At 36.4% G+C, this 20490-nt stretch overlaps 2 protein-coding genes across 5 annotated transcripts in view; both read right to left on the reverse strand.

Annotated features, from left to right (window-relative positions):
* LOC107713468 (vacuole membrane protein 1) overlaps positions 1-10412 on the reverse strand; it is an 11821-nt gene extending 1409 nt beyond the window's left edge. Inside the window, exons 1-11 of one of the 4 annotated variants that reach the window (XM_016518980.1) lie at positions 10324-10412; positions 9493-9599; positions 9059-9191; positions 8080-8170; positions 7781-7891; positions 5610-5774; positions 5017-5148; positions 4093-4173; positions 2134-2250; positions 1664-1725; positions 274-376 (exon numbers count right to left, since the gene is read on the reverse strand). In XM_016518980.1, the coding sequence (XP_016374466.1) occupies positions 274-376; positions 1664-1725; positions 2134-2250; positions 4093-4173; positions 5017-5148; positions 5610-5774; positions 7781-7891; positions 8080-8170; positions 9059-9191; positions 9493-9571 (1074 nt within the window). In that variant the 5' untranslated portion in view covers positions 9572-9599; positions 10324-10412. The other 3 variants (XM_016518982.1, XM_016518983.1, XM_016518981.1) reach the window with 3 other exon arrangements.
* Positions 10413-12007: 1595 nt separating this feature from the next.
* The window catches only part of LOC107713425 (clathrin heavy chain 1-like), a 34264-nt gene continuing 25781 nt past the window's right edge, over positions 12008-20490 (reverse strand). Inside the window, exons 31-33 of the mRNA XM_016518911.1 lie at positions 20052-20273; positions 13489-13564; positions 12008-12348 (exon numbers count right to left, since the gene is read on the reverse strand). Of these exons, the coding sequence (XP_016374397.1) occupies positions 12218-12348; positions 13489-13564; positions 20052-20273 (429 nt within the window). The 3' untranslated portion in view covers positions 12008-12217. The remainder of the gene's footprint in view (positions 12349-13488; positions 13565-20051; positions 20274-20490) is intronic.

Below are 20490 nucleotides of genomic sequence, written 5' to 3' on the forward strand. Positions count from 1 at the left end.
GTTCATATATTTATTTATTTATTATTTATTTATTTTTTTTAATCAAAAAATTTAAGCATTAAAACAATCAGAATTACTCACGATTTCTGGGCCAAATTAAATTAGCCTTTAATATTTTTAGAATCAAGTAAAAGGTTTCTAAATAAAATAATAAAATAAAATGTGAGAATGAAATTGAATGAGAGTAATAAACAATTTTTTTTAATATATTTATCATATTAACAAAAAATGCAATTAAATAAATGAAATGAGAGGACATTTGTTCATTCTTACTGCTGCTGCTCCATCGCCCGCTGGGTTATGAAGCTTGGTTCTCTGGGCCTCCAAGTACTCCCTAAAAGGTTTCTGAAGAGATGCTCCGATTCCAGGGATAATACTGTCCCAAAAAATAAAGATATGATTAGCAAAGCCTTACCAGGAACCGAAGCCGCCAACAGTCCACTAGATTCCTTCACTGAAGCCTCCAGTACAATGAGACAGAAGCTCTCTGAACCCTCACTTATAGCAGCCAGGCTTCTGTAGGAACTGCTCTAAAGCAATTAATGAGGAAGTGACTCAATATTGTGTCATCACTGCCATGTAGAAAGAACCGCCCAGTTTTGGGTGGGCGTGAATGTCAGTAAAACCAAGCTATCATGTAGGATCAATTATAATACTTCTGCACCACATATCTTCAGTTTCAGATGCAATTATCATATCTTTATTACATCGAAAAGCGCAGAAATATTATTGAAGGAACCACAATATGAAGTCTGAATGTTACTGGTCTCACCACAAGAAAACTCCAACAGGCTGATGATTAACAACCTCAAGTTTGAGCGGCACATCGAATTCATGTGATGAAACTCGTAATTATGAAGTGCTTTCGATGTGGCTTGATTATAAAGCTACAACTGACGCGCCTCATTCAGAGATGACTAGTAGTTTCATTTGTTCTTTTGAGTTCCAACATGGAGACCACATCTCTACTTTTGAGTCACTCTGCTACATCATCTCAATTCTGACTGCATCCCCTGCTAAACTCACAGACATCACCATAAATGGTGAAGATTTCTCATGCTTACTAATAAGTGGCTTTAGTATGTGATGCAAATGTAGTGTTGGTGTATCTCAAGGTCTCATTTCACCCTACAATCAAATGAAAAGCATTACAAAGATGATCATAAACAGTCTTAATAGTCAACTACAGGTTTTTAACCGTTTTTAAATGGCAATTAAGCACATCTTCCCTCACCCAAGGCTTTAGCTTTGAGCTCTGATGTACTTCAATGTCAATGGCACGACAGAGAAACAAAAAAATCTTAATGGTCTTAAAATAGGATCAATTTACGCAATACAATTTTATGATTTTTAGGTGAAATGTGACCTGGACGGATTGAGCAGTACAGAGGAACAGAAACTATAGATGATTCAGACTAAACAAACAATGCTAAGAATCGGACTGTGTGAAAGGGGTTTGCAGGCAAGCATTAAAAAAAAACTTTTAAATTACCACTCATAAAGCCAAAAGCAAACAAACCATCTTCAGAATGTGCACAACCACTATAATTTCATGCATTCTTGATTCATGTAGCTGTTATTTATTCGCTATAATGTTTAGCGTTGGTTTAGCAATGTTTACACAGGGTGTCCATATTCATCTCACGCTGGTGTCGTTACTCACCCAATCAGAGAGACCATCTGCTCCACTATGTGCTTGCTGAATGTTATGATAACAAATAGTTTCTGTAGAGAAGCAAAAAGTAGATAAACATTGTCAGACAATGAATCAACGGCACGTTCCTCAAGGCGGCGGCTGCATGCAGCAGATCTTATGTTTCGTGTCTTTAGGAGACATGTGACACCCGGTGAGATCACTGACTCGCTCATGCTCATGATTTGATCATTTGGATGAAATAAGCAGACCTGAAGACATCAAATGCACCGCTGTCTAGAATCTGCTTAGTCAACATTTAAAACTCCGAGGAGCTACATGCAAAGGTGTGTCTTTGATGATCTAGTGGCACCAGTCAACTGAAAAATTACTTTATGGGAATTATCTCTTTAATTATGACTCACTCAAAAAGCAAAACACTTTTGTTCAGAAGTGTTTAACAAATATGTAACATATTTGTTTTCATACTCTTTACATACCTGAATGTGCATCTTAATAATGGCCTTTCCGATGAGAGTCGCTCCAAAGAAGGTCCAGAATGGAATCAGGAAATGACCACAGGTGATTCCAGCCAGGTCAAACAAGGGATTTGGGATCTGAGAAACATTGTAAGCATTGGTAAACACTGAAAGATAATATACTGGAAAATCAATGTGAAACTCAGTACCAAGTATTCAAGTATTGCATTAAACCCAGTGAACGCAGAACATTAACTGCTTATTCACACTGGATAGGTTACTGTAAACCATTTACATTTGAAATCTGTAATAATGAAATAGGCAAAAATAAAGACATTTTATAAAAAAAATGATAGAGGTAAGTAAATGAAGAGACATACTCCATTCATAATATATAACATTTCATAATATATAAAAAAATAAAGGTAATTGTGACTTTCTCTCTCAATTCTGAGTTTACATTTTGCAATTCTGGCTTTTCTTCTCTGAATTCGGAGTTTGAATATCGCAATTTTTTTAGTTTGTTTCAGCACCAAATAAAGTTAATTGCAAGATTATATCTCACAACTGACCTATCGGTAAGCCCCTCCCCTCGAACGCAGATGAGCCAATGGCAGTCGAGTATCAGTTGCACAGGGAGCGGAACTCGGACATCTTTAGGTTTAAGCGCCAATAGAGAAACATTGGAAGATCCGAAGTGCTCAACGGTTTGATGGTGTTTACAAAAATGGAAAAAACGATGTGCCTGCGGTACTTGTAACACTGATTCAAGGATAGGCAATAGAATTTATTACATTTCCTAAACCCAACCAAAACAGCAAAATGTCCCTAAGCATTCAACCCCAATCACAATGAAGAAAAAAACGTTCATTTTCTGGTTGTCATACTCTCATTAACTTACAATGTTCAGCTGTTCAAGTAGACCGTTAATGTCATCTTGCGTTTCAGCAAGGTATCTCTGGCTAAAACAAGTTAACGTTAATGTCAATGGCAGTCGAGTATCAGTTGCACAGGGAGCGGAACTCGGACATCTTTAGGTTTAAGCGCCAATAGAGAAACATTGGAAGATCCGAAGTGCTCAACGGTTTGATGGTGTTTACAAAAATGGAAAAAACGATGTGCCTGCGGTACTTGTAACACTGATTCAAGGATAGGCAATAGAATTTATTACATTTCCTAAACCCAACCAAAACAGCAAAATGTCCCTAAGCATTCAACCCCAATCACAATGAAGAAAAAAACGTTCATTTTCTGGTTGTCATACTCTCATTAACTTACAATGTTCAGCTGTTCAAGTAGACCGTTAATGTCATCTTGCGTTTCAGCAAGGTATCTCTGGCTAAAACCAGCTAACGTTAAAGTTAGTGAGTCAATGCTATTACAAACCTAAATAGCGAACTGTTCTCACGTCATGCACAGTGTAGATCAAAAACACATAAACGAAGGTCTACATTTCAGTGTCTCTCCATATTAAACTGGTTAAATGTACATTAATTTAATCGTACCCTGCGATACATGAACAGTGTTGATCCTGCGTGTTGTCATCCGCGATCGTGACGCCTGTAACATGAGACTTCTCCCGCTTGCATTGTGATCTGTAAACCCTCCCTTCGAGTTACCCACCGTATTTATTTTAAAATATTTTATATATCCCTCCATGGCATATTTAATTCCCACTTGAATGGTGGCTCTTCTGTGTCCAAAATTGTTTAAAAACATCGTGGGACAAGGCTTTCACGCTGACAGCTGTCATTGGAAGACAGTGAGCAGCTCCGTTTGTTTGTCCGAGGGAGCAACAGTAACTAAGGGGGGCGGGGCTTAGCGATATGTCAATTCAGACTTTTCTTCTCAGAATTGAACGTTTATTTCTTGAAAGTCTTGAATAGCTCACAATTCGGTGTTAATATCTCAGAATAGTGAAAAAAAAAAAAACAGAAATGTGGGATAAAATGGGAAAAAACGTTCAAGAAAGTTACTTACGGAGGCACAAGCTAGAATTCCAAAAAATCCCACTTTCTGCACCATGTTTTGCACTGCAAGCTTGGCTCTTGTTGCAAAATCCTGTAAGAAATGTGACAATTTTAACATTTAGGTAAAAAATAAAAAAAAAAGATATTTGGGCTTGACATAGACAATTGATCTTAGGATTCACCAATCTACATGACTTTTTACTACTGCTATATAAAATTGACTTTATATTATTTGAAACAATTTATTTAAAATCTAAAATCATATCAAAAATATTAAATAATTAGGAACTATTTGTATTTTATTATAATTATTTTTTTATATTTAAATAAATTATTAATTGTATATTGTTTTAGAACAATTTATGAAGTAAACTTTCAGCTAAATTACAAAGAAATAAAACATTATAAAAAAACTTTTCAAATATATTTTACAAAAATTATTTAAAATAATTACTTTTGTGTATAATTCTGCAAAATAAATAAATAAAAAGTGTGCCATTTTGCTGATTAATCACTAAACTCTGGGGTAAAATGCACCATATTAAAGTGCTCCAATTAAAAATCTTTGTGTGAAGGCAGACCATGTGGGGTCCACTTAGACACTAAGAGGCTGTGATTAAAGGGAAGCTCTACTTCTGAGTCACCCGCTGCTCAAAGGGTTTACTGGAAGTCAGGGGAGAGCCCTTCCAAGAAATCATGTGACCCATAAGTGAACCACAATAGTGATGGCTCATGGGAATAAGACACTGGGACACCTCCCACTAACAGGATACAGTATCAGCTGCATCATGGGGGGCATCACTGTCGGAGCACTGGAAGGAAATGGTTAGTTAAGCTTTGAACATCTACCGGAGCTCCTAATGATGATCAAAAGGAACTGCTGCCTGTGTGAAGGTGAAGGTTCGGACATGCAGGTCCAGTATGAGATCCTGACCTGTGCGCTCTGTGCCTGCTCCAGCATCTCCTCAAATTCCTCATAGTCTTCATCATCAGGATCTGCTCCAGACAGCCGTGCCGCCCTTGCCATGAAGTAAGGAGGCAGCTCTCCAATAGCTGTGCCCGCACCCTGCAAACAGTCACAAATGATGAGCCTAATGGGGACAACATGTGATTCATCATAAAGGTTTTTGAGAACATAGGCATACATGCAATAGACTTTCACAGCATATCATAGTTCAAGCTTGAGATATGAATTTATATGGCAAAAGATGCCAAAAAGGATCAAAACATTAGATTGACTTCTGATAATCAAACGCAAAGGATTTGCATAAACAGAAGTTTTAAATAATGCAAACTTAAATTAAAAAGCTGATGCAAAGCATTATTAGCAAATGTTTATAACAAAATTATTTAATAATTAAAAAAAGATAAAAATCGGTGACATCATACTTGTTGCAGGTTTGAAATAAGTCCACAAAATTTAGTGACCGCTTTTTACACTTGGCAAGAGTTTTGACTTTCAAGAGTGCCTTAAAGTGAGCAGCTTTAGTACTTGATGAGGAAAGACTGCACTGTGAAAACACTCACCCACATGCAGGCCTCCAGGCGAACCTTCGACATGATGGTCCATAATGAGATGCTCTCCTGCAGGACCTCCTCCGGACACACTATCTGGGCTGGGTAGGGCGGCTCGGGAAAATTCACAGAGCCACATTCATATGCAGCCAGGGTGACAGAAGCTATGTGTGGACCCTGGAGGAAATGATGCAATCACATGTTTACAGACTGAAATAATACTTCACGTGAGCATGAACATTTCTTTTCCATGAGCGCTCACATGCACAGCTTGATACATTTCTAAGACTAGAACCTCACAAGTAAAATAAACAATTGTTCGTTGACCAAGTACATAAAACTACCTCAAAAGCACTTGTGGTTCAAATGCAACCGCAAAAAACTTGTGACATCAATGCAGCGCGATGGAAAAACCGCAACACCTACTGAATGACAATTCATTTGCTAAGTGAAAACAGACATTGATGTCATTCATTCCCACAGTCGGTCCGTCCGTGGGAGATGATACGTGGGAGAGGAGACTGGACAATATACCATGTCTAGCATTTTTAACCTCTGATTAACCTTGCATAACCGAAGGAGGCAAGAATGACTCAGGTGGTACCATTCAGTGGACAGATCCATCCGAATCAACCTTAATCCAACAGAAAATACCATACAGATGCATTAAGTGATACGGAAACCTTTATTTTCTCACTTCAAACGTTGCTTTATGATAACCATAAAGCAACAAGATATCCAAAACCTGCATTAAAAAGCCTGTTAAACCTAAACCCAGTCTAAATATTGATGTTAGTCTTATGTTACTCTGCTGACTGTTGGGATCTTTACAGGCAGAGGTGATGTCAGCCAGAGTCAGGACCATTTTTTAGTCACTTTCAGAGGAATGAGCTCATGACGGTGTCACAGCAAAGAGCCTGATACAACGACTGTTTTATCTGGTTAACTCATTCAATTGAGTTGATTTCCCAGACACTGAAACCTGACACAAGCCACTTCCCAAACTCAATCATTAGATGCAGATGATGAGAACCTGCTAGTTTTGACGGGCTGGTTTCCTTATATTAACCGTTTCCTTATATTAAAGTTTAAAACAGGGCTTTTGGTGCCAAAGACCCACCAACAATTAGGTGATCAAAAGTAACAGGAATTTATAATGTTACAAAAAAAATTATTTCAAATAAACACTGTTCTGTTGAACTTTCTATTAATTAAGAATCCTGAAAAAAAAAAGTTTCCACAAAACACAGTTTCCACAAAAATATGAAGCAGCTCAACAGTTTTCAACATTGATAATAATATGAAATGTTTCTTGTGCAGTAAATCAGCATATTAGAATGATTTCTGAAGGATCATGTGACACTGAAAACTGGAGTAATGATGCTGAAAATTCAGCTTTGCATCACATCAATAAATATTTAAATAGAAATCTGTTATTTTAAATTCTAATAATTTATAATAATTAATCAATTAATTTTACCAACCCCAAGGAAAAAAAATATAATATTAAAGTATATTAAGTGTATTTTTTTTCCCCCCAAAGTTAGGTGTATAAAACTGACCGTGACTGCCCTAAAAAGTAATATTAATAATTATAATAATTATTTTGTGTGTGCTTTTTTCTCTATAGTTTTTGTCCTTAAATTAAAAAAGATTTAAAAAAAAATTTTTTTTAAAAGAGTTCGACGTGTGGAAAAATTTTCATCTTTGCACAAAAGTCTGGTGGTGAAACACTGTGCATATTTGCACTTTCACATCCCATTCTTTCACAATGCAAAACAAACTGAGCACAAAGTACTAGAGTTCTCTTGTGACAAAGAAGGGGTGTGACTTTCACCACAGCCAGTGGAAGTGGACACTCTGACCACGGTCTCGCAGTTCAGTCTGAGTCAGTGGAAACTGGTGGAAGGTTCTGATTACGAGATCTGCTGTAGAGAAGCAGAGGAGCACATGCTCTCACTGTCACACTATTAATATACTCCAGTGGAACATCGAGCACACATACACTTCCCTTTTGACAGAGGGTCCCACTGGGCCCCTAACAGTTCATTTAGGGGAATAACTGACTGTACCGTATGTAAAGACCACCTTAGATGTGTTTCAGACCGTGTTTGTAACCATTGAGGTCATATAAATGTATGTATTTACATACATACAGCGGGGTCCAGCATAAGAATTCTTACCAGGTACAGAAGGAAAGTGTGCAGTCCAGTGCCAAGACCGACTGAAGACAAAATACCCAGGCCTACCCAGTAGGCACACCACAGGAACTTCTTCTCCAGGTACTGGACATACTACAAACAATACAAACACTAAGTTGATAAAGAATCAAGACGCTTCAGAGGAATAAATTCTCTAAATGACTACCTTATAGAAGCTTTAGAAAGAAACTGATCTTAAGAAATGTTACAATAATTCAATTACATTAACAATACAACAATTCTGGCTACAACAAAGATGCTGTAGAAGCCCCTGAGCTCACCTCTTGATGTGCTCCTTCTATTGAGTAAGCCATTGAGAAAAGTGAAAAAAGGACTACAGTCAAAAATACCACACCTCTTCTCTGCCAAAGCCTGCAAAATAAATAAATAGCCACTGAATACTGATCTGTACTATTAAAAGTAGGTTTGATTCCATTACTAACAGGTGGATCTGATTAGAAGTATGACTATAAATGAATTAAAATAATCCCAATTAGCCCTACAGTTCAAAGGTTTGGAGTCAAAAGATTTTTTTCATTATTTTGAAGTCTTGTGCTCATCAAGTCTGCATTTATTTGATCAGAAATACAGTAATAACAGTAATTTTACTATTATATATTGCAATTTAAAATACTACTATTTCAACATAAAGTGATGCTGTGATGCCAAGCTGATTTTTCAGCATCATTACTCCAGTATTCATGATCTTTCAGAAATCATTCTAATATGCTGATTTGCTACTCAAGGAACAAATTATTTTTTCAAACAGTTGTGCTGCTTCATATTTTTATGGAAACTGATTCACTTTTTTTCAGAATTTCTTTAATGAATAGAACATTTAAAAGAACATTTATTTAAAAATGGAAATCTTTTGTAATCTTTAGTGTCATTTTTTATCAATTTAATGCATCCTTGCTAAATAAAAGTATTAATCTCTTTACAAAAAATGCCTACATGCATTATATATATATATATATATATATATATATATATACACACATTTTTAAAGAAATTAACACTTTTATTTTCTGACTTCAAACTTTTGAAATGTATTCAGTTCCCTCAGGAAAGACCCTGAATGATAGTTGTAAATATCACTCGGTGCCATTTCACTTTTTTAGCATTGATAGGAAATCAATTTCACCATACAAGTACAGACACAAGGACAAATAACGTGGTTAAACTTCCCATAAACTATATATAAAAGACATAAAAAAATTGAGTGTACAATTGTGAGTGAGTGTAAACTAAATTTCTTACTTCCACGTCCATTCTTTCAGGGTAATGAGGGTTTCTATGCAGAAATACTGTAGTGTGGTAACAGGCCTCTTCCACAGTACTAAAGAGAGACGCTCTTCCTTGTCCAGCTGCTTTCTCTCTCTCAGAGATGAATCTGTGGGTACAATACACAAGCTTTTAAAATACCATTCAATTATATTTTAAAACAACATGCAAAGCATCCATTGGTGAGCAAGTGATGCCAAATTGGCCTGAGGGTGAGTACATTTTCAGCAAAAATTATTTCATTTTAGGGTGAACTATTTCTTTAAGATCAATGATGATAGATCAATCTATCCGTGACTAGAGCAGGTCTGTTTATCTCTGGTCCTGACCCTTGACCAGCTCAGCTGAGGGTTACGCTGTGGCTGCCAGCAGGTAATTGATTAAATCAGCTTTCCATCCGCTTAACAAACCTGTAGAACTGCCATTCTGCTTGTCTTTAGGGCCTAGTCTTTTCTGTGGCTGTTCACATTCTGCTCCATTTGCAGCCATCTCCCACTACTGTTTACAGTTCAGACACCTGCACACAGAAAACAAACTTTGTAATGTCATCAAAAATGACAGCCGCTAAAACATGACTCACTGAGGTCTTGGGAAGTTTGCCGAAGGCAGACAAACATCTCAAATCAAATTTGGAAGTGTTGGTGGTGGTTTGTCCTCAAGAAAACCTTGAGTGGATTAGTAGTTAGTCTTTAGGGAATAAATGTAACAAACGTTGATTTAAAAAAAATTATTTATTTTTTTTAAATAATCTGATGATCCCAAAGACCATTACAATCAATAAAACTGACGAAAAAGAAGGAATTATAATGTATTCTAGTACCAGTATATTCCTTTATTTCCATCACAGGACTCTGATCACCTGTATAGGTTGAACTAGGACCTTTAACTAGCACTTAAGCTAACCCAACTAAGCTATAACTTCGTAGCAGAAAATCAACCAACTGATTAAATAGGGTTGTAGTATATGAGAATTTTGAACACCTGTTGGGTAATTACCAATTATTTGAAAAACAAAATACCATTTCCGGATTCCATTTACAGGTTTTATTTATTTCAAACAGTCCATGTGGGTGATGAACCGGCAAGAATTAGCTATCTAGGTTAGCTTTGAGTCCCCTGTCGCTGTTTATATTTGATTTCAGACTCAGCGTCGATTACATAGTGATGTTCACATACTTTTAGGCTAAAAAGAGAGAAAAGTGTCATAACAGAGGTCATGTAAAGTGAAGAGACAGTCATACCTGCAACCACTCTTCCGTCCTGACAGCAGCAATAAGCGACAACAGCCACAGGAAATGACTCACGTTCAGCAGGAGAACGGTTCAGTCGTTTCAAAATAAAAGACCCAGAGAGAACGACTGTCCGCTGACTTGGCATCTGTTGAGTCGATTTTATCATACCGCTAAAATTCAGCGAGCTTTAGTTTGGCTGACATTTTCACCACGCTCTCAATATTATAGAAAGTTTGTAAATTTTAATTTAGGATATCGCACAGCAGCTTCGCCGTATGGCTTGGGGGCTCTGTCGATGACAAAAATAGAAAGGCTATTTTAGGATGACCAATCAACACTTTTATTCTGCTACACGCATATCCGGGATCAGAATACCTGACTTCTCAAGATTTTCTAGCGTACTATCGAATGACCGAAGGAAGTTCCTGTCCTTTCCCGTGTGCCTATTTATACACGTCTAAACTGTGTTGAATTGTAAAAAAATTTTCCAGGCTTCTCTCTTATAGATTGATATAAATGAACATGTTTACAAATATACATTTCTGCAAATTTAAAGTCTCCGCAATTCTCCCTCATTTTAAAGTTTTAGATTAAATTTGTGTAAAATATGTTCCATTACATCAGTAGCCTAATAAATGTCCATTTATTGTACATGAAGGGAGTCGCCTCATGGGCGCCACCATGTTGAGATCATATGATCCTGCCGATTTTTTCTTTTTGTGTAATATATAATAAATTATGGCTAACTACACAAAATATTTTTTCAGTTCCTTCCAATATGACCGTCATATCCACTAGCAAAACTGAAACAAAAGACCATGTGCACCTTTAATGGCTGCTGTGTCTGTGATTTGTAGAAAAACAAAGTGGCAAGCTATATGATGGAGAATGGACGAGTTTCATTTTAATCTTTGCCACTTTACAATCAAGCCACCAAAATAAATCACAATCGTGTGAATTTATTCCCCAGTTTTCTGAATCTGCAGATCGCACACAAATCTTACAGGTGGACAAAGCATTGGTATCCATTTGCGTATTCATTCTTCTGTACACTACGAATAGTGAGCTAGAACAGCACGACACCTGGCACACACAAACCTCAATACAAAGAATCGGATGAGTAAACACAGAAGTCAGAAGAATCAATGTATCCCTTGCTCATTTATGGAAATGGATTCACACAAGAAAGAGCACTGTATTCAATACAAGGAAAGGTCACCTGTTACACATGGAGTGAATGAGATGTTAACAACTACGAGGTCGATCGGGGAAACCTGTTTAGGCTAAGGGATTAAAATCATTTACTATATTCATGTCTGTATGCGCTTAAAATTTCCATACAGCTACATATTTGTGTAGAATATCAGATTATTACTTAGTGTTAGCTAAATGTACCCATGGATGCATACGTTCATTTTCAAATATTGTTTAACCTTTTTTCAGAATATACAATAATGAAATGCATTAAACAGACTGACAGTGTAAGCTCTTCACATACAATACATCAAAATTAAGAGAATCTACATTAGTTTCCTCTCACGACAGAGTGCAAATCAGATGCTTCACGACATATTTTAAGGTTAATTGCTCTTCTCGACACTCCACTTACATACACAACCCATGCCCCCTTAAAAAAAATCAGCTCACAAAAAAAAGGAAAAAAAAAGAAAGAAAAACTTGTGATATAAGTAGCCTTAAATATGGAATGTGAAATAACAAAAATGTGGTCCGATTATTTTCTTTGACAGCACAAAGAAAAATGAAGTCCTTCATTGCATCTTAAGGAAAATAATTTAAATAATTTTTTTTTATTTTTTTACTTTATATAACCTTGTGAGTAGACCACAATAAGCTAGTAAGGAACTTAAGGAGCGATGGATGGACAGCTGTGGGCAGGAGGGCTTCACATGCCGTAGCCGAAGCCTGGCTGTGCGGGTTGGCCGTAACCAGTCGGCGTGGGGTAGCCGTAGCCGTAAGGCTGCTGTGGGGGAACTGCGACGTTGGGGCCTGCAGTGAGCATCAGCTGGGGTGTGCCTGGGAAAAATGATCAAACACAGGAGCATTAATACAAAAACTACCTACCACAGGTTGTTCGTCTCATTCAATGGGTTTAGTATGCAACTGTAAATTATTTTACACCAGACTACTCAGCATTTGTTATGGTGATAGGCCAATATATTGGGCATATTCTGTATTTTGAGGTTAATTGAAATTTTTTGAGTGAAAATATTACATTAATTGTATATGTATATAATATAATTAAATATCAATTTCATTGATACTTGCTAGCATTAAACAAAAAAAACAAATAAACAAACAAAATACCAAAAAGGTTATTGCACATATTTCTAAGTGAAAATATTACATACATTATATATGTATATTATATAATTATAAATTACATTTATATTTGCTAGCACTAAACAAACAACAAAACAACAAAAATAAAACAACACCAAACAAAACAAAAAAAATGTAATGTGATAAGCCAGTATCTGGTATTTTGAGGATACTGCAAATATTTTATTAGTGGAAATTACATAAATTATACATGTGAATTAAATATAAATGTGACTCTACTTGCTAGCATTAAACAAAAACAAACAAAAAACAAAAACAAAAAAAAAGTAAATAACTTAATATAAAATAAAATCAAATGTGAAACGATAAACTTATATTTTGGCATATTATGTATTTTAAGGTTACTGCAAATATTTTTATATATGCAAATTAAATATAAATTCCTCTATTATATTTTGCTACTTCCTAGCGTTAAACAAAAAAAAATCTATATTTCTAATAAAATAAAATGTACACAAAATGTAACATGATAAGCTAATATATTGTGGCATTTTAGGTATTTTGAGGTTACGGCAAAAATTTGAGTGAAAATATTACATTAATTATATATGTGAATTAAATATAAATTTCATTCATGCTTGCTAGTATTAAACCAAACAAAACCAAAAACACAAAATAACAAAAACAAAATAAATTGGAAAACAACAATTATTTTAAATAAAACCTAAAATAAAATATAATATATTATTAAAACAAGTCACTTCTAGATATCTGTATTAGCCATATAAATACCATATTGCTTGACCAATAATTTGTAGTGGAGTTATAAAAAGTTTTTCTTTCTTAGATGAAGGAGCAGAGTAATGGTCCTACCATAGACAATGGGTTGTGCCTCTGTGAGCTGTTCTTCCTCTTTCCTCAAAGACTCTGAAGCATCCAACTTGTCAACCTGAATGAAGGAGAGCGAGAAAGAAGGACAAGAGTGGAACAATGAGGAGAGATAAATACTCTGAAGAAAGGGGGCAATGACTGATGGATGGGACCATTCATGGGAGATGCATAAAGCCAAGCTTAATACAAGGTGCACACGCTTTCAAAGCAGGTCTCAGGGCACGAGCTTCTTGCCAAGGCACTCCATACCCGACGCCAAACACTTCCCATTGAAATAAGCATCCTATTATGTACTACTGGTCTATGCATTTCACATGTAATCATGGTCACTATGGCTTTGTCAATTCAGTCGATAACAAAGACTTGGTACTAGCAAAGGATGGTCCACCATACAGTCAGTCAGTATCCTATTAATTAACAATGCATATGTAGAAAACAGAACCCTCTTCAGGTACGATCACATTAGCGAAAAATTCAGGAAAATATTGCCGGGAAAAAAGTATTGTCAATAGTGTAGCCGTGTATAAAGCACAGCTCACACAGAAGTCACTTTCAAACCAAGCAGCTTTCTGTTGGTCAGTGTGGTGAATTCACATGCACAATCTGCGCTTCACATGCACAATCTGTGCGAGTAAATATTTTCCCCGCATTTAGTTTCGTATTGATTTGACTGGATTTCAACCGCAAAAATTTGCCGAAACTGTAAATGTGACCGCACCTTTATTCAAACTAATGGTCTCACTTTGTGTATATTTAAAGTGAGAGGACGCTGCTCATTGGACAGGTTCTGTGAAAGATGCCCCTGCGAGAAAAAGGAAGTCATTGTGCGAATAATAGAAACTGAGACTTACAAAAGACCTATAGGTGCCTTACCACCATAAAACAACCAAAACCATAATCTGATATACATGACCAATAAGCAAGTAAAAGCCAAGTTACAACGGTTAGACCAGGGGTGTCCAAACTTTTCCTAAAGGGGGCCGGATTGGACGATGTGGAAACACTGGGGGGCCGGATGCTTCTACCTATATATATATATATGTATATATGTATGTATGTATGTATGCGTGCGTGTATGTGTGATGTTGAGTTGACAGTAGCAGTAGCTGACTGTTCTGGGTATCTTACCCATCCTTGAATGATTTGATTTAAAGCAATAATTCACCTAAAAAGTACAAATCTGTCATCAAATACTCACCCTTATGTCATTCCAAATCTACTTTTTTCTTTTTTTTTTTACTTCAGTGGAGCACAAAAGTAGACATTTTGAAGAATATTCAAACTCTTCTTTCTCATATAATGAAAGTGAATGGGGACTGGAGTTGTTGATCTCTGAAAATGACTAAAAGTCCCATAAAAGTGACTTTCAAGTCTTCTATGATAACTTTTTATGAATTTTATGGTACTTTTTAGTCATTTTTGGAGCCTGACACCATCTGTTTGCATTTTCAATCTATGGAAAAGAGCACCTGGGACATTCTTCAAAATTTCTCCATTTGTGTTTCACAGAAATCAGTCAGCTCTTCAGGTTTGGGACATCATGAGGGTAGATAAATGAATACAGAACTATCCCTTTAAATGTTGTATTTGGGTTCAGTTGTCTACATACAGCTGATGTCAACTTTTAAAAGTTAAGAGTATTATGTTGTTGAGCAGGCTTAAAGAGATCGATCGGCAGGTCGAAGTTTCGTTGAGAGAAAGAAATCATGCCACAGGTGTAGTTTGTTATTCCCATGTTAAAAAGAGTGCATGAGAGAAAGGCAGATTAAGAGTGAAGGTGTGACGGTGTGAGAGATGGTTTATACAGCCATTCACGGCTTCCAGAGGCAGGCAAAGCCGACAGCCACGATCCCTGACCTTTCAAGGGTGCTACTAACACGGTAAAACACATGCTTGTAAAGTATCTACAGCACACAATGGTTTTAGTTTTGTGAAGGACCACACTTTCTCATAGCTGTCGCTAGACTGCAGCTTGAAAACAAATCGAGCAACCATGCAACTATTAGTTTAATGCAAGTATTAAAGGGGTCATATGACGTTGCTAAAAAATAACATTATTTTGTGTATTTGGTGTAATGAAATGCATTTATGCGGTTTAAGGTTAAAAAAACACATTATTTTCCACATACTGTACAATATTGTTTCTCCTCTATGCCCCGTCTTTCTGAAACGAGTCGATTTTTACAAAGCTCATCGGTCTGAAAAGCGAGGTGTGCTCTGATTGGCCAGCTATCCAGTGTGTTGTGATTGGCCGAATACCTCAAGCGTGTGACCGTAATGTACCATATTGTGATACCCTTACCATATTGTGATGCCGTGTCCCGGCGCGACGAGACAAAACCAATAAAACCCATTATAAACGAGGCATTTGTTGGGATTATAATTATAATTATTATAATAATAATTACGGATTATAATGACTTGTACTGTCTTTTTAAACATAAAACCATGTCTCACCGTATAACACCAGTTACGGCTGTTTCACTTTGTTTGGAATGCTCAAATTGAGTTATGGCGTTCTGCCTTTGTTTAGTCGTGCGTCAAAATGAAGTTACGGTGCCGGTTTGGAGTTATATGGTGTTCTGCCTTTTTTTTACTGTCAATTAAAGTCTGCCGCATTTTAATTACGGTGTAGACAAACGAATTAGATAGATCGCGATCTACCAAACAGCTCCATATAACAAATCACTGTAAAGACTAGATACCTTGGCAGCAATACGTAATCGTGAATAACCTTTAAAGATTTGTTTTTTTTCATAGGCTAGTGATCGTTATATTTATACTGATAGTTTTTTTTGTTTTTTTTTTTGCTCTCACACAGACACAGTGTCTTCACCAGAGCTACTGCACGCGATTTTCAGTGCTGGAAATCCATTTATCCTTTGTTGAAGCTTCCGTGTCGTCGTGGAGAGCACAGGTCACGGTTGCTTAGCAACGGCAGACGCCACGAAAGCGCAAGCTCCCGAGCGCTTTGGAAAAAAGGATAAAGCGGCACGACTGCCGTTTTCTCACGCATTTTTAGGCGCAACATGTGAATGGTCCCAAAGTCTGTCTACACTGGACGCGACAAAGTGACCGTTGCCAATAATTTGAACTTTGTGTCAGTACATCATAAAGAGAACGTGGCATCAGTTTACTGTCGGGGATTTGTTGTGCCGCGCTGCATCTGATTATAATGGGTTCATTGTATTTTGTCGCGTCGCTCGCGTCCAGTGTAGACACGGTGAGAGCCACGCAGATGCACGTGAACAATGAATCTTTAGGGATTTTATCTATTCACGAACAGCTTGTAACACTCCAAAGAGAAAGGAAAACTTGAAATCGCATCATATGACCCCTTTAACTATGAAAATGTAAATTGTGAATATGTGGTCACTTCATTTTGCCGTCATCTCATTTTGAACCTAATTACCTAAATCAGTCTACAACAGAATTAGCTGATGATCTTTAACAATTCATTATTTCAAATTCAAATCGTCTAGTTGGCAATCAATGAAATTACAGTTTCATGGCATTCATCAGCTAATTCCAGCTTTCTACCATCTACAGGTCTGAAGCGGACTACCACAGCGTCTGGCAAACGGATGGTCAGTAATCTAGAAGAAACTCAAGGAAAGTCTAGTTAAGGTGTGTATTTAAAAGCAGCAAAGTGACATGGGAGGGAAGAACTCATGCAGATTCTTCAAAGTTTCAGTCTTCCAAACTACAAGTGTTAAAGATGGAATAAGAGTGAACCTTCACCTTTTCCTTAATTGCATCAACCTGAAAGGGAATTTAAGAGTGGCAGCTTAAGCAAAAAGCAGGTAGAGAACAATTGCAGCAATCACCAGAAGTGTTCAAAGAAATTAACAGCGGGAAATCAGAGAAGATACAAATTAAATATCCTCCGTTACTTTACTAGCATTTGTTATTCACTAGATGTTCAAATGAATCAATATTACCTAGTGTCACTATAAATCTAAACTTGCAAAAAAAAAAAAAAAAAAAAATCACGTAAGCTATCCAAGAGTCAGGTTAAGGTGATGAAATATTCCTCATGATTAAATGTCTGGTCTGAACATGTTCATGAATAAAAGAGGAAATAAAACTATAAAACTCAACATGTTTATATACATATTATACATATATTATACACAACAAATTATACAAATATGGAAAGAAGGTACTAAAATGTTGTTCCAAAACCTAGCAAGCAGCCTTTAAGTCGTCATAATATGGATGCACAATATATTGGTATACACTATCCAGTGTTTTACGGCTTTTTGGGGGGGGGGGTTCTGGACTCCTTTTTAATGGTTAAATTAAATTGTATTAATCAAAAAGCATGTCTAATTAATTAAAATTATGAAACAAACTATTTAACATCAATTTATTAAAAGTTTTAAAAAAATTACATATTTAGGGCCTTATGAAATTTTTATATTTTCCAAATTCTGATTTAGCATTTCTAATTATTTGAAAGCATAAAAACAAGTTTCATTTATTCTTACAATAGCCTTATGATTTTTTGCTCAGAAATTCTGTGTTGTGTACATTTTAGTAGTAGTAGTAGCCTATTATGTACATTCTACTGAACAAAAGTAATATATTTCTGCTGCAATGTCTTCAAGTTAAACCGAACTTTTATTTTGACGGGTTGCCGTGAATACCTTTACATTTCTGTGTGTATATGATATGAGGATAGTTTTACTCAAATGAAACGGTCAAATGCTCATGAAGTGACTCTCAGAGCAGTTCTGGAGATGTTGTTCATGTATTCATGTCCTCATTTAGTGAGATGGCAGACGTTAAAATCATCGCAAGCGTCACGCGCTTCAGTACCAGTGGTAAACAAAACCGCGCATCTGCGTCATTCATTAACACAGAGACACGAAGAATTCATATTTAAATAGTCGTAATAGGCTTAATATTTACAAATACCAATGGGAGTGTGCTCACTTGTGTGTGCGCGCACGTGTGTGTGTGTGTGTGTGTGTGTGTGTGCGCGCACGCGCGCTTCGGGGGCGGAACTCCGCTGTGCGTGATACAGAGAGCGTGACCATAACGTAGAGACCGAAATGACATGCCGTCGTGTAAATAAGATAAATAACATAAAAAGGCTATTTAGTTTGTTTAATAAAAGAACAAGGTATAGACCTGTTCTATCGGAAAGGTAACTTTAAATGACTTCTGTTGTGATCTGGCGCTATAGAGAAAATATAATGAAATACAATTAACTTGACCTCCAAGGGGGGCAGGGGGTGCCGTTGGGGGGTCGGGCCGCCCCCCTAATATAATGGCAGGGGAAACACCGCTATCATTCACATGTTTGGAATCAGTAAGATTTTTTAAAATAAATTATTACTTTTATTCAGCAAGGATATATTAAATTGATCAAATGTGATAGTAAAGCTTTTATAATTATACAAAATATTTAATATAAATGCTGTTCATTTTAACTTTCTATTCATCAAAGTATACTGAAAATTAAATGTTTCTTGAGCATTAAATAAGCAGATTAGAAAGCTATTATGACACTTAAAACAGGAATAATAGCCGCTAAAATCTAGCTTTGACATCACAGGAATAAACTAAAATAAAATTTTAAAATAGAAAACATTTTAACAATAATATTCACGGTATTAAGGTTTTACTGTATTTTTGATCAAATAAATGCAGCCTTGGTGAGCATTAGAGACATCCTTTAAAAACAAACCAAACTTCTGAAAGGTGTTTTACATGATATTGATTACAGGAATTTTAATATATCGGTATCTGCAGATATTGAATATGTAGTTGCACCTGAACAGCTCTCCTACTTACACATTTGTTATGACTAAATGTGCCATTTAAAATAAATGATTTTAACTTTTAGCATTTTAGAATGGTTTTACTTTTAATTCATTTCAAGAAAATATATAAATTAATTGATTATAATCATCAATCATAAAATAATAATTAACGGCCAGAGAAATATTTTTACTGAAAGGTATCAATAAAAAAAAAAGTTATGGACTGTTTTTAGCAAACGGGTAGGGTGCTATGTATTTTTGTTTATTAGAATACTGCGTTATTAGCTTAGCAACTCGTTAACGTCAAACTTTATCGGAATCAATTGCGAGTTGAATCTATCAGAAAGCAACCGCTGCATTTATAAACTAGGTTTTGGAATAGACCTAAAGCGTTTCCACTGAGAAAAAGCTTAATCTAAAGCAGGGATCCTCAAATCTGGCCCACGAGATCCACTTTCCTGCGGAGTTTAGCTCTAACCCTAATCAAACACACCTGAGCATGCTAATCAATGTCTTCAGGATCATTAGAAAATCACAGGTAGGTGAGTTTGATCAGGGTTAGAGCTTAACTCTGCAGCGCATTGGCCCTCCAGGGAAAGATTTGAGGAACCTTGATCTAAAGCCCTAAACACTGCACGATTTTCGGCTGTCCCAGACGAAAGATTAACATCGTGAAACAATCGTGGCGATTTCTTTGATCCTGGCTCCTAATCATCTACCATCCCAAACTGTGTCCACCATCAGACCCAGAAGATCCTCTGGATGGAGGCTCACCTTGCTGAGGTATTCCCTCATGACCTGGATGAAGTAGGGCATGGAGAAGTCCATGAGGTTGTGCCTCCACGCGGTCTCCAGCACCACGTCGGGCCTCAGCAGGTCGTAGCAGGTGAACAGGCAGGCAGCAAAACACTCTTTCTTGTCTTCCTGCAAGAACCACTGCAGCAGCTCCTCAGCCAGCTCTGTGTCCTTTGACTCTGAAGCATACTGCATTGCGTCCTGCGGAAGAGATACAAGAACAAAGATTCAGTTAACAAGGTCCTGCCAAAAATTGGGCAACATTCTCAGTATGACGTCCCATGAGGTATAAGACAGGGGTTTTCAAACTGAAGGAATGTAAGCGCTAGGGGGTCCGTAGAAAAGTTTAAAGAAAAACAGTATAAAAAAAAATTTGTAAAAATTATATATATATATATATATATATATATATATACAC

This window comes from Sinocyclocheilus rhinocerous, unplaced genomic scaffold (assembly GCF_001515625.1).
Source record: "Sinocyclocheilus rhinocerous isolate Xijiao unplaced genomic scaffold, SAMN03320098_v1.1 scaffold689, whole genome shotgun sequence".
Classification (NCBI taxonomy): Eukaryota; Metazoa; Chordata; class Actinopteri; order Cypriniformes; family Cyprinidae; genus Sinocyclocheilus; species Sinocyclocheilus rhinocerous.